Source organism: Sinocyclocheilus grahami, unplaced genomic scaffold (assembly GCF_001515645.1).
Source record: "Sinocyclocheilus grahami isolate Dianchi unplaced genomic scaffold, SAMN03320097.WGS_v1.1 scaffold747.1, whole genome shotgun sequence".
NCBI lineage: Eukaryota > Metazoa > Chordata > Actinopteri > Cypriniformes > Cyprinidae > Sinocyclocheilus > Sinocyclocheilus grahami.
In genome coordinates, this window is record NW_015505926.1 from 480,285 (window position 1) to 495,298 (window position 15,014).

The 15,014-nt window shown below is 36.3% G+C and overlaps 1 protein-coding gene across 6 annotated transcripts in view; it reads right to left on the reverse strand.

The window, feature by feature from the left end:
• LOC107560881 (protein FAM19A1-like) overlaps positions 1-15,014 on the reverse strand; it is a 43,013-nt gene that overhangs the window by 1,788 nt on the left and 26,211 nt on the right. For 3 of the 6 annotated variants that reach the window (XM_016245156.1, XM_016245155.1, XM_016245157.1), the window contains one exon: positions 5,105-5,245. In XM_016245156.1, the coding sequence (XP_016100642.1) occupies positions 5,105-5,245 (141 nt within the window). Of the gene's footprint in view, positions 1-5,104; positions 5,246-7,525; positions 7,774-15,014 lie in introns of those variants that run through there. The other 3 variants (XM_016245161.1, XM_016245160.1, XM_016245158.1) reach the window with 3 other exon arrangements.

A 15,014-nucleotide genomic window follows, 5' to 3' on the forward strand; every position in this document is an offset into this window, starting at 1 on the left:
CACAAAAACAGCATGCATAATAATTACATTCTTGTTTTAGGATAGATTTTAAGCATTTATACTTTAAGCAATTTAAGCGTTGTCTAAATTCAATTCAATTAATTTTATTTCATTTTTAAATAAAAATTCTGTCATCATTTTCTTTCTTCAGTGGAACATGAAAGAAAATATTTTGACAAATGTTTTGTTTTGTCTATACAGTGGGAGTCAATGGTGAGTAGCTTTATTCAATGAACATAATAGCATATACAAAGCACACTTACTGTACATATAATATGTAACTATAATATTTGTCATTATTGTAATATGTGACCCTGAACCACAAAACCAGTCTTAAGTCGCTGGGGTATATTTATAGCAATAGTCAAAAATACATCGTATGGGTCAAAACTATAGATTTCTCTTCTATGCCAAAATCATTAGGATATTAAGTAAAGATCATGTTCCATGAAGATATTTTGTCAATTTCCTACTGTAAATATGTTCAAACTTAATTTTTGATTAGTAATATGCATTGCTAAAAACTTCATTTGGACAACTTTAAAGGTGATTTTCTCAATATTTAGATTTTTTTGCACCCTCAGATTCCAGGTTTTCAAATAGTTGTATCTCGGCCTATCCTAACAAACCATACATCAATGGATAGCTTATTTATTCAGCTGTCAGATGATGCTCAATTCGAAAAATTGACCCTTATGACTGGTTTTGTGGTACAGGGTCACACATGTGCTTTGTCAGAGGAGGATGGCTTTTTCCAGAAGGGTCTGGTTCCTCTCAAGGAAGCTTTTCTCTTAAACATTTTATGGATTTTTGTTCTTACCACAGTCGCCTTTGGCTTGTTCATTGGGGCTTTAAGGTACAATTTTCTATAAAGCTGCTTTGAAACAGTATGTTGTGAAAAGCACTATACAAATAAAATTGACTTGAATCTAATGTGCTTGAATAGCCTCAGTGGATGTCTGCGGTTAGTAGGAGCACAGCCATTTCGCAGAGTGGCACTTTATGAAATGTATTATTCTGAAATGAAATCCCATGCCGATTCATTCACTTAAACTGCTTCACCTTGTAGTCTTAGGAAATCTTATGAAGAATTACATGGTCCGTATTCTATATCTATATAAAATAAAGGTCATTTTACTGCCATTACAATGGAAAGTTTTACATCATTTCAGTTGCTTGAAGCATCCTTGTAAAACTATCACTTTTCCCACGTTGTGAAATTTATGATCATTACCAGATGGAGAACGAGTAGAGACCATTAAGGAAACAGGTGCTCAGGGGTTTGAGAACATCTTATCTTTGCATCAGTATGAATATGTTAGAATATGATACAATAATGCATCACGGTAATGCTATCTAACATCCAACACCAAAGGTTTAAGGAGAGAGTGTGACATGAAAATATAATATAATGCACTTACGTTATTGATATTCTGACAAGTACGTGACAAGTTTGTGACTTACTCCTTGTCCGTGATAATGGGTGAACTTAAGTCACATACATTAATATTGTAAAACCCAAAAGCACTCAACCAGTAGTTGTCTCCTTGCAAACAGGACATTAAAATTTGATTTGCCTGTGCTCAACACTTTCTCCATGGATATTTTTAAAGGGTGAACAAACATTCATGCTTTATAGACTTTGCACTCATGTAATAGTCACAGCACTGGCTGAGGCGAACCTAACACGGTTCCTTCCCGTTTTTGCCAGTTCAGCATGGCCAAGGACACAGAGCAATAAAAAAAATCCATGGAAAACATAACCTCAGGCAAGATCTCTGTTTTTTGATAAAAATTCACTTTACTGAGGTCTCTTATCCTCCAAAAAGTAAACAAAGTATCTCATACATAACATGTGGCCTTCGATGTCATGTACTCCTTTGACAGAGAGAGGGAGAGTTAGCCTTCAGCCTCATATCCTAGAATATCAATGTGATGAGAGGAGAACGAGAACGAGAACATGGACCAGTTTCAATGGCCATCATCTCAGTGACACCTCAGTAAATGTGTTATCTCGGTTTAACTAGGAACCAGAGATCATAAAATGCAACAAAATTTAGCATTTTTAATCCAGTTACTGCTAGAATATTATATAGCTACTTCAGTAAATGTTACTGCTGTAAGACCATAATAAATGAAAATAATTAAGAAATTAATGTAAATAGTCACTTAAGTTAATGTTCCTGCTGCAAAACCTAAATACATTACAAATATTAGTTTATATTATTTAAGTTTATATAAAATACTAACACTACTTCTGTTAAAACTGATTATTTAAATAACTCATAACGGATTATTAACTGATTATGATTACTTTAAAATCGTATAAGAAATAATAATAATAATAATAATAATATGGGAACTTCTTCAAAAACATGGTTAAAGCTTCCAGAATCTTTCTGCCGTTGTTTTAAATAAATTTTTTGGCAGAATCTGTATATATATAAAATATTAGCCTATCGTTACTTGCAGTTACTGCTGGAAGGATTACATTTAATGAATGTATTACTTAATTACTTCAGTTTAAATTATCGTTTCAAATCATAAAATCATTATATGGGATACCTTTAAAAATGTGGATAAAGCTTCCAGAATTTTTTTGCCATTGTTTTTTAATTACTTTCTTGGCAGAATTTTTTTTTTTTAAGGTAAACCAGCAACAACATAAAGTTCCAAGTAACTTAAGGCATCTTTGGACCAAACGCCTTTGCTTTTTCCCCTGTTGCTTTAAATAAATCAAGACTTTTTCAGAGCACAGACCATCCTTGTGTATTTTTCTTCTTCTTTTTTTGTGGGGTAACATATCAACTACAGAAATCACACACCACCCACCACCCCCCCCCCCACCCACACACACACACACAAATATTAGGAAAAAGTCCCATCCACACACACACCTCTGCCTCTGAACTTTATTAGACCAGAATAGACAACACACTACGGCCTGTAAAGATGGAAACAGCTTGCAGTCTTGCAGAGTTTGTACAGATTTTTTTTTTAAAATCATGATGCTAACCCTTGATTTAGCCCTTGCTTTTAAATGAAATACAGCCTCAGTCACCGTTCATCTTTTTCCATACAATGACATCGAATGGTGACTGATGCTGTCATTCTGTTTAGCATCTCCTTTCCACAGAATAAAGAAAGTCACAGGTTTGGAACGGCATGACGATGAGTAAATGATGCTAGAATCCCTTAAAGCTGAGCGTTTAGGTGTTTTAATATCCAAAAAATGACACATTTTCAACTTTGGGAACAGAATATCCTAACGAGCTTGACATGGGGAAAAGGTTGGATGCTCCTCCGCGAGATTCAGTGAAAGTTAATGTTCTTTGATTATCTCTGGGTGCATTGCGAGTGAGATGTTCTCCCAGAAGTGTTAGTTTACAGCAGCTCGTTTGTCATAAGGACAGAGCATTAATAATGAAAAGCCCTGAGGATCTGAGCTTTTCTAGGGCAGGGACACTGCAAGAGCGACCCTGAACATAGTTTCTTTAAACATATCACACCTTAAAAACCTCCACAGTCTTTTGGAGCACCTTGCAGCTTTACACAGCTGCACAGAGTGTGTTTTAAGCACAGCTGCACTGTGCAAGCCTGTTCACACACTGCAAAGCTGGATTGAGATGGTTCAAAACAGTCGAGCATCTGTTACATTTCTAACAACATAAAACAAATGACATCAAAGATGTGTAGGAGTTTAGTTCTTGGTCAGAACAGATTTGGTGAATGGGTGCTGTCAGAATGAGAGTCCAAACAGCTGATAAAAACATCACAATAATCCACACAACTCCAGTCCATCAATTAGTATCTAGTGAAAGGGAAAAGCTGCATTTGTGTAACAAACAAACCCATCATTAAAGGGGTCATATGATGCGATTTAAATTTTTCCTTTCTCTTTGGAGAGTTACAAGCTCTTGGTGCATAAAGAAGATCTGTGAAGTTGCAAAGACTAAAGTCTCAAATCCAAAGAGATATTCTTTATAAAAGTTAAGAGTAAACCACGCCTACCTAAAATGGCTCGTTCTCACACGTCCCCCCACATGTCTACGTCAATATGTGGGAAGATTTGCATAACGCCGCCCAAATGTTCACGCAAAGAAAGAAGGCGTAACGTTTATTCTCGCTGTAGTATTGTTGTTGCAGCCATGTCGTGAAGGCGCTGTGTGTTTCGTTGTGAAAGCGAAACTACTTTGTTTGGCCTTCCAAAAGAGGACGATATCCGCTTCGTCATGCCTAGAGCTGATCCGTGCTGGTCGCTGACGAAATACATCAACTTCGCGCTGTGGATCGCCGGATCAGCTTTCACCGTGGACGAAGCAGAGTCCAGCCCGGGGTCGTCACATGTGGTTGCCGCAAGCCCGCCGGTCGCCACTCACTCTAGCCGCCGGCCGTTCCTCACTCAAGGCCACGGTGTGTGACACTGTGTGTTTCGTTGTGAAAGTGAAACTACTTTGTTTGGTCTTCCAAAAGAGGACACAGCGAGTTTTGAGCAGTGAAGAGTAGCGTTTGTTGTTTGCCATTTCTCCGATCACAAATGCAGACATGGTTTTATGTTACTTAAAATTGTCACTTCTGGCCAAAACACAAATCTATAATCCATTATGTTGTCCTCTCACATCAAAATCCATCAACATACATACTTGTTTAGAACTAGTTTTGCTTATAAACTGTGATTGGTCTGTGCATATTTCTCTCCTGATTCAGACGAGATGGTATTTTCACTGAAGAAAGCAATTTTATGGATAGTGGACTTAATGATGAAAAACGTCCTAATGATGGACTTGTTTATTAAAAACATGCAGCTTTTTACTTCACAAGATGTTAATTAATGGACTGGAGTGGTGTGGATTACTTGTGGATTATTGTGATGTTTTTATCAGCTGTTTGGACTCTCATTCTGGCGGCACCCATTCACTGCAGAGGATCCATTGTTGAGCAATTGATATAATGCTAAATTTCTACACATGTGCTCCAAGTAAGAAACAAATCTTCACCTACATCTTGGATGACATGGATGTGAGTAAATTTTCAGCTAATTTTCATTTTGGTGTAAATTATTCCTTTAAGACTGCATCCATGGTTTCCATGTCTATTCACTTACCGTCAACACAGGAGGGTTTATTCCTGGTGGTTCCTGCCACTTTCCCTGGTAAACAGGAGCACTTCACTGTCTGAGATCTCTCTTCAATCTTGTTTTTGTTACAGCACCTGTGTGCTGCAATCACCTCGCATGTCCCTCCTTCTGTCGAAAGACAAAGCCATTAGTAAACAAACAAAAACTCCTGACTCGCCACGTGGATCTACATTTACAATCATTATCTCATGCATGTCATCTTTCATGGTCCCCTTATATTGCCATATAATTCAACATGCATTTCAATGTAGACACCGCAGACACTCCTTAGGGAGGATGAGATGAGCTAGTGCTTTAGAAGCAGAAGAGAAAAGACATGAGGGAGTGAGATATATATGAGAGATGAGACACATATTTTGTACAGGCATATATATACCAAATTTTATTATTTGATTTTAATGTTTTTGTCTCTTTTTTTTCCTAAAAAATGTAATCTCTTTTTTTCCTTTAATAAAAATACCTTATTATTTTTTCTGTTATTTTTTTTCTTTGTCACTGTCCTTTATTTTCCATTCAGTTCTTTTGATTTAGTTTATTTGTTTCTTTATTTTATGTTCCCATTCTTCTTTACTTAATTTATTATTTTATATTTCTTCCTTGTCCATTTTTAAAAGTTCTCCTTCATTATTTCTTTATTTACATACCATTATTTATTTATTTATTTATATTTATGCCGTGTCCCTTCCTTTTATTTTCCTTCAATTTGTCCTACATTAAGTTTTTGCTTTTATTTTCTATTTCCTTTCTTTTATATTCCCATTATTTGTCCTTTCATTTATGTTCCCATTATATTCCTTTATTTACTTAATTTATTTTATTTTTTCTTGTCCCTTTTTTAAATCACTCCTTCTGTACTTTCTTATTAACTTTACTATTTCTTTTTATGTTTTCCTTTTATGTATTCCTTGTCTCTTTCTTTTATTTTCTCCTTTATTTCTTTCTCTATTTTACCTTATTTATTTTCTGAATTGTCTATTTCGGTACAGCAGTATGCTCTGCCAATACTGTAAATTCTAACAATCATGCTAATAAAGGGTTGCTGACTCTAATAGAAGAGAAAAGGCTCTGTAGGATCAGGACAAAGGGAATTATGGGTAACTGCTGCAATTTGTCTTAAGAGCACTTTTAACAATGAGCGATCTAAAATAAACCGAAGTCCTTTAAGAATGACGGCCTGTAAGTTCCTGTATTCACAGTGAGATATTACAAAACACAGCTAATCTAGCCTTTAGAGACAGAAAGATCAGATAGAGATGAAAAATCTTCAGTTCATGAGCAGATTGGACCTATTGTTCACTGAACTGAGCACCATTCTGCAGTGCTCTCTGAATTCATGGGTTACCGGAATAGACTGTTATTTTAACAAAGATATTCAGCAAATACACTGAACAGCAAAGGGAAGACTTGCTACCATTTCAAAGCATATAGGCTACTGTACATTTGTGTCAAAAACAGATTTGTTGCGAAAAGGTGAATCAAATGACAAAACCACATCAGCCCTGAGAGAAATGAACTACTCATTATAAAACTGATAAAACAGTTCAAGTAATGTTTATATCAGTGCAAAACACCCACAGAGACCAATTATTAAAGGGATAGTTAATCTAAAATGGAAAATTGTCATATTAACATACTCTCATTTTGTTCCAAACCAGTATGGCTTCTGTTCATTTTGAAGATTATCCTGATCAATCTTTTTTTTAAATAAAATAGAAGTGAATTGTGAGGGGGTTGTCAAGAAAGCAGCTCTATTTCATACCCAACAAACAGAACATTCCCCTAATGTTCCCATATGGTTACCTTTTTTTTTGGAACAAAATACACTAAAAAATGCTGGGTTGTTTCAACCCAACTTTGGGTCAAATATGGACTAACCCAACTTTTGGGTTAAAAATTTAATGTAAAAATTTAACCCAACAGTTGGGTTAGTTCATATTTGACCCAAAGTTGGGTTGAAACAACCCAGCATTTTTTAGAGTGTAAGAACGTTCTATAGGAATGTTCCCTGTAAGATATTTGTTAAGAATCTTCCCAGAACGTTCCCTGCAGATTATTTTAGGACGATAATTTGAAGAGAACATTTCCAGAACGTTCCCTGCAGGTTATTTTTAGTTTTATTTTCATAACCATGTAAACTAATAAAATTTTTTGCAGATGTTTCTGAGTGATGACCACCAACAGAGAGATTATTCTAATGCTGACATGTGCATTTTTTCATAAACAAACTATTTGCAAAATAGTTTGCAGACGTCTGAAATAAGATTTTAATAAAGTGAAGAAATTAAAGCAGTCAAATAGCATTATAATGATCAGATAAATCTAATTATATAGCTAAAATATTAATCCAAGTTAAAGCGTAGTCTGCAAAAGAAAAAAAATCATAAACACCTGGATTTGTCTGTAGCCCATCTTCTTTCTTTACTGCATTCCTCTGATCTGCACGCGCTTTCTCCTGTCTTACACAGAAAGCGGCGCAGTCGCGTAACTTAACAGTCATTTCATTTTTCTGACCTGCGCACTATATTTTAAGTCTGATGAAGTGACATTAGATTTATGTGAGGAAAAACTTAGATTAAAGTCGTTATTCACTGAATGTTTGAAAATCTCCCTTCACACATTCTTGTGACAAGCAAGCAGTGTCGTCCGATTCATGAATGAATCGTTCTTTTGAGTCGGAAATTTTAATTGAATCGGTTGATTCAGTTCACAAAGCTAGTCTAAATGATTCATTCGCTGATTCGGTTCCCGAGTTCATTTCACTCACTCAAAGATCCGGGAACAAAAGATAACATCAACAACAACTTGCATTTCAGTCTGTTTCTCGCACAAAGCTATGGTATGACTTCAGAAGACCAGCACACGATTCAAATAGACCACTTTTATGGTGTTTTGTGTTATTTTTAATGCCCAAAAGCCCGCTGACCGTTTACGTATGGAAAACAGCAAATATTGAAAAGTTTCTCCCTTGGTCTTTGGTTTAAGAAAGAAAGTCCTGTTGATTGAGAATAACATGATGGTGAGTAAATCATAATTCTTTTAAACTTTAGCACCACCAGCAAGCTAGTCGTCAGGGACTATTTAACGTAACATACAGCGGAAAGATATGGCACCTATTGAATTTGCTTGATAAAATAATGATACAGGTTTTTTTAAATAAATAAAATTAGGTTCAATTTTTTTCTAGTGTTTATGTATTTTTATGTAGCAACATATAATGGATACACACCGGCGTCATCTAGCACGGCCTACCAAATTGTGTAATTGTTTTTTATTTTATTTTTATTTGTTTAAGTAAAAATAATACAAGAAATAATACAATAATTAAAAAAAATTAACCTTCATCTTCAGTCCAGAAAAAAAGTGGTTTTCCATCCTAGTCCTCTTACAGTCCTAAATGGTCAAAAATTATCCAGATTCAGTAAGGAAAATTGCATAGTACAATATGTGCACATGCTAACAACACAGTTCCAGTCATGGCCGTACTGTATCTAGAAGGTTTGGCTTCGAGGAGTCAAACAGACAAATAGCATTGTGGAAATCAGGAAACAATAATGCTCCACTGAGAACTATTGTGGATTGTTGAGTAGGCCTTGTTTGTGCTTCTTTAATTATGAAAAATACTCGGTGGGGCTTCAGTCAGAATTCACAGGGGTTTGTTTTCTTTAATGCCTAGTCTTAATTACATAAGACAGACCCAGTTTCCGCTTTGATCTATCAAGAGAGGGAGAAAATGTAGGAGCTCCTGACTAAAATATCTTCACTCCTCAATGAGCGTAAACAGAGCAGTGGGCCTCTCATTCGGGGATTTGAAAAGAGTGGGGGAAAGGGGAGAAAAAAATGTTAAATGCACTTTTAAAAAATCTATAAAAATGTAAATAGCTTCTCTGTCTCCAGCTTCTTAGGCTCTCATTACCTCTAGATTGAAGATAGTCAAAACAGGAGGGGTGAGACACAGAAAGGAAGACAGGAACAGAGCGCTGCCTGTCGACTGTTTTAACAGCACATCAGAATATTTTAGAGCGCTTCTGAATGTTTAAGCAGGTGACAGCGGACAGCTCAGATCCATGCAGGGACGTGATTGCTTTTTGTATTCTGTCACTTCGTGCGACTCGCTAAAAATTGATTGCTGAACCTCAGGGGCTTAACGTTATCTCGTATAGGCCTCTGTGTGGCTCCTTCCTACTCAACATATCAAACAGAGGTTCATAGGACTTTTAAAGCTGTGGTAAAGCACTGTCAAGCAGCTTTCATTAACTGGACCTTATGTCAGTGTGTGTGCGCTCATACTGTACACTGGAACCAAACGTCTGAGACCACTAGTGAAAATTATGCTGTTTTGCTTTTTTTTTCCATTACAAATTGAGTGAAAAGTTGAACTGAAAAATTACATTATTTTGTTGTAGAATTTGTTCTCTTTTTGCTTTAATAACTGCAGCTCTTGAGCTGCATGAACTCCATAAGATTGTGTAAAACCTGGTATTCTCCAGCATGATTTGAGATGATCCAAAGAGCATCTTGAGCTTTAGTGGAAGCAAGAACATCTGACCATCTGTAGTCACATGTTTACTTATCTGATTAGTGACCTAGAAATAGTGCAAAATCTTAAATAGGCTTATGTCTTAATCATTTTACGTTGTAACGTAGGGCTACACATTTTGTGGGAAAATCAAATCAAAATATTGTGATTGCAATTGTGGTTATATATCAACATGACTATAAAAAATAATAATAACTATTACTAAATATTAAACAAAACAATATATTTTTCTGTAAAATAAAAACTGAATATTAAAAATATAATAATTTTATTTTACAGTACAACTGTAAAATGACTATACTAATATTTAAGTCTGTCTCAATTTACAAACTGTCGGGAAGCTTGTTGGTGCATGTTGCATTCCTAAAAAGCAGATGCAGAGAGGCTTTTGTGTGGAATTTTACTGTGAACCCGAGCCGCTTTGAGGCGCTGAAAACACTGTATCATGAGCTGTTTGCGTGTAAAAGAACACAGTGTTGCGCTTCACTCTGAAACATGCAGCGCAAATATTTGACTAAATTTAACCCTTTGCGATTTGATAATTGCACTAAGCAAAATCAAGATTTAGATTTTATTTTTATTAATCATGCAGCATAGCATTTATTTGTCCTAAAATGCTTTATGGTCAGATTTAAATTAGATTTCCATATGCTCAGACTTTGGACCTCACTGTGTACCATCAACCAGACTACAATACTGCATTTTCCAATGCCTTATACCATTTTTAGCATTTTTGGATCTCTTTTCTGGTTCCTTTCATCAAATTTATATCTGAAATTAGATCCGGTATCCATTTAAATGGAAGAAGCCAAAAGCAGTCTAGCACTTTTGCTGCCATAATGTTCACTAACCTCTGCTGGAACGTCTCAAAAACATCCCGAAAATTCAATTTAAAAGTCTCGTGTATAATTCCATCAAATGTTAATAACTAAGCAAACTTAGAAAACCTACAGAGTATCATTGAATAGTGCTGAGTATCATATTTTTAAAAGACATAACATAAGGTCACCCTGAGGGAGTGTGGGCTACACGGCGGATGCGCTGATAGCTGCTGTGGTAGGGAATCCTGCATCATACTGCATACTACAAGAGCTATTTCAGGCACTTATTCAGTTTAATGGACATGAGACCAGGCCATCGGGGACCAATAAAAGCTAATTTTCCTGCAGCAGCCAGGGTGGTGAGAGAAAAAAATAGACAGCGTATTTCACACGGGCTATAACTTTGACTCTTCTGCTGTCTAATTAGCCAGCTGGAGTGTGTGTGTGCGTCGTGTCTGTCTGTCTGGAGAAGGCGTAGTGTGCGCATTCGGCCTCAATTGTTCCATTCATCCGCAACCATCTGCGTGAGAGTTTCCCCTGACAGGCAGGTTATATCACAACCTCTCAACAGCAAACAAACATTCTTTCAGAGGATAAACAAACAGCGACAGATGAGCAGGCACAATATGGCTCTGACTTTAAACATATGAGCCTGGACAGGAAAGATTTCAGTCACATGCTGCAAAACAGCTAGAAGCGAAACGGGACAATGAAAAGAGGAGCCAGTCTGGGTGAGGAGACAGAAATGCTGCACACTGAAAGCAAAAATCCTGACAGGATCTGTTCCCTTATAGTTATTCTCCTTATGACGAATTTACGGTTGAAGTGTGTAATTTGTTCGATGTCTCTTATCAGAATTTATTGTACAGAACCATCTATAATTAAAATTATGTCACCTTTCTAACAGAAGTGTAAACAGTTTTTGGCACTTTGTGTGAATGAATGGTTCGACGTGTCAAAGTCTGGCTCAACCAATGGTGTAAGTTTTTGGGCGGGACAAACTGTTGACAAATACTGATAAGCGGGGCAAAGGGATGGTTACAATTTCTTGGGAAACCCTTTTGGGAACAGTAAGTGCTTGCAAGGCACCAATTTATTTATTTTTTATTTTTTTGTTGTTGAAGTGTCTATGTATACTAAAGTGCAAATAGCCGGTCTATACTAACTCCGTCCACCATTGTCTGGTTGAGCCAGACAAAATTACAAAAGAAACCCATCCAGAACAGAAGCACAGGCATGCAGAGTAATGGCAAATGTAGATTTTGACATGATGAACTTGAGTTCGATCCCATTCTTCTCTCTAGCTCAGAGAGGCATTCATTTTAAATAAAAATAATTGGAAATAAAGTGCCTAATGGGGATTTAATAGGCCTAATTGAAATTGGATGTGGTTGTGTTGATCGGACATGATGTGTGCAGCTCATATTGTTACCATCTTCCTGGACCTTTGAGGACAGTGAGCAGATGGATAAATATGGTAAAGGTGTAGGAGTGGATTAGAGTTAGGCATAGGAATAAGATAGCAAAAATGTAATAAATAAAAACTTATATGTATTATTGTTAATATTTTTGTTGTTATTGCATGCTGTTTTCTAATGTAGTACAATACACTGAGGTGGAAATAGTATTTTCAGTCTTTGCAAGTAAAAATAGCATCTAACACTTTTTTAAAGGGGTCATATGATGCGATTTCAGGTTTTCCTTTCTCTTTGGAGTGTTACAAGCTGATTGTGCATAGATAAGATCCCTGAAGTTGCAAAGACTAAAGTCTCAAAACCAAAGAGATATTCTTTATCAAAGTTAAGACTCTGCCACGCCCCCCTAAACGGCTCGTTCTAACACGCCCCCACATATCTACCTCACTATGTGGAAATATTTGCATAATGCCGCCCAAATGTGCACGCAAAGAAAGAAGGCGTGGTTTCAGTAACCTTAGTTAGTGTTGAAGCAGCCAGGTAAGGGAGACGCTGTGTGTTTCTAGGCGAAGGCAAAAGCACTTTATTTGGCCTTCCGAAAGTAGATGCATTAAGATTACTTACAACAGAACAGCAATGCATTTTATGGACGACCGTTTCGTGAACCTAGGAGAGGAGGTAATTCTGACTTTGCTATGACAATCTGGCGCTTCAGAATCAGCTACTGTTTTGTTATTAGTTTAAGTATTTGCTATTGACTGTTCAAATGCGGAGTTTAGCGCATCGTGTGTGTGTGTGTGTGTGTGTGTGTGTGAGCGTGTGAGAGAGAGAGAGAGAGAGAGAGAGCGCGAGAGAGGGGGGGGGGTCACATCACAAACACATAACAGCTTCATCACTGTGTCTGTCACGCGACTCTGTTCCCCTTTCGGGTTCTGTCTTTACATTTATTTTGAAAGATGAAGCTCGCGATTATGGTAAGGGGCGTTACATTTCTGACGAGTGCTTGCGGTGTTCGGCCAATCACAATGCACTGGGTCAGCTGGCCAATCAGAGCAGACTCTGCTTGTCGGAAGGAGGGACTTTGTAGAAAACAAAGCATTTGAGAGAGGCGGGGCATAGAGGACCTACAATAATGTACAGTATTTGAAAAAAATGTGTTTTTTGAACATTAAAGCATGTCAACATATTTTGTTACACCAAATACACAAAATAATGATCTTTAAAAAAGCATCATATGACCCTTTTAAACTTCTTCTTAAGAATAGACTTAAGCTTGGACTTAAGTGTCAAAAAATTCTTAGTAAAAAGTAGGACTTGTCTAAGAGTAGGAGACTTTCATAAAGAAGCTAAAAGCAAGTTTCAGTAAAGTCTAAGACTGATTCTTAAGTGTTGACTGAGGTGACACTTAAGTGTTGTGAACTAAGGACTACAATGATGTCAACACAAATGGCTCGACCTCTGAATCAGCCAATAGTGAGCCTGCTTATGTGAAGTCACAGCAGCACAACACCAATCATTTAATGTAACTATAATAAAATCATTTAATTAAGACACTGAAATATTTAAATGTATTTAAAAAAAAAATGCTTTGTATTGTGCAAAATTAGCACAAATTATTACCGATGTTTTGAAATTGTATTCTATTGGTATTTTTCCTTGTTTACAGTTGGATCAATGACGTGAACATGAGTTCCATCAACAGCTCCAACAACTCCAGGAAAGCTCACAATCCTCATAAAAGTGGCTTGTTTTTGCAGGAAATTTGACATCTTCACCCTTATTTAAAAAAAATGTGTTAAAGATTTTGTAAGCATGTTGCATAGTTGCTCAGAGTCAATTGTTTTATTTGTGATAATAATGCAATGAAACATACCAAATTGTGCGGTCATGCTTTTTGGACATGCTCTCATACAAAGAAATTATGAACACATGCAAAAACAAGAGGACCAACGAATCAATAACTGATGATGTTGTAGTAAATATCAATGTTGCCAATTTAGTGATTTTGTCACTAGATTTAGTGACTTCCTCACCCCTTTTGAGACTTTTTTCAAAAGCCTAGCAACAAAATAAATTTCTTGGACAAACCTTATCTAGATTCCAAGACTCCCCCACTGATCTATATGTATAGAGATCAGTGAACTTGCCATTATGATGTAATCTAGCAACATTTATCAACTGTTTTAGCTACTTTCAGTTGAAAGCAGTTGGCAACACTGGTCAGTGTTTTTTTCCCCTCGTATTTGAATGGTTGAAGTGAAATGTGGGGTCATTAAAAAAACCCTCCACACATCACTTTTGGCCACTGTTGTGTTTGGTGGGATTAGTGCCACAATATTTAAGACCCTGCTTACTGCGTCATCACCGGTGCATTGCAGCCAAAAATGTTTTACTACTTTAATTTCTGCAGTTAGAGCATTGATTTGTAGAGTGGGAGAAGTTATTAAATTTCTTACTTGGTCAGTTACAAAAAGAATTGACTATCTTGGTGATCAAGTTTGTATCATTTTATCAACATATAACTCCAATATGTCATATCTTCATTGGAAAGTGTCTCCTTTTGCTGCCATCTTGTTTTTTTTTTGAACAATTTGTTTATTGAGATGTAACAAATTATGCCAGTATATTACAACAATATTATACAATAAAATAGTTAGATCTCTTTTACAGAATAACAATAAATTAAATGACAATAAAGGAAAAACAACTAACAAAAAATTTAATAAATAAAAGTATTTTTTATATTTCAAAAAGAAAAAAGAAAAAGAAAAAAAAGGGCACAGGTCAGTTCAGATAGCTACAGACTAAGAAGAGTTGAAAATAGTCATACAAGAAGCAAATCATATACAAGGGGGTAATTTAGGAAAAACAATAAATGGTCAAGTGACTAATGATTTGGTAGTAACAAAATGAGAGTGGAACGTGTCGTCAGCACGTCGCCATAACCGGAAGCCGCTGCCATCTTGTTACTCCTAACTAGGTTAGGAGACCTCCCCAGCTCTCTTAAATAATTTAGGAGCTGAGACCTCTTTTAACACTTAGGAACCTTTATGAATCACACTTGGGAAGTTGTGGCCTAATGGTTAGAGAGTCGGACTCATAAC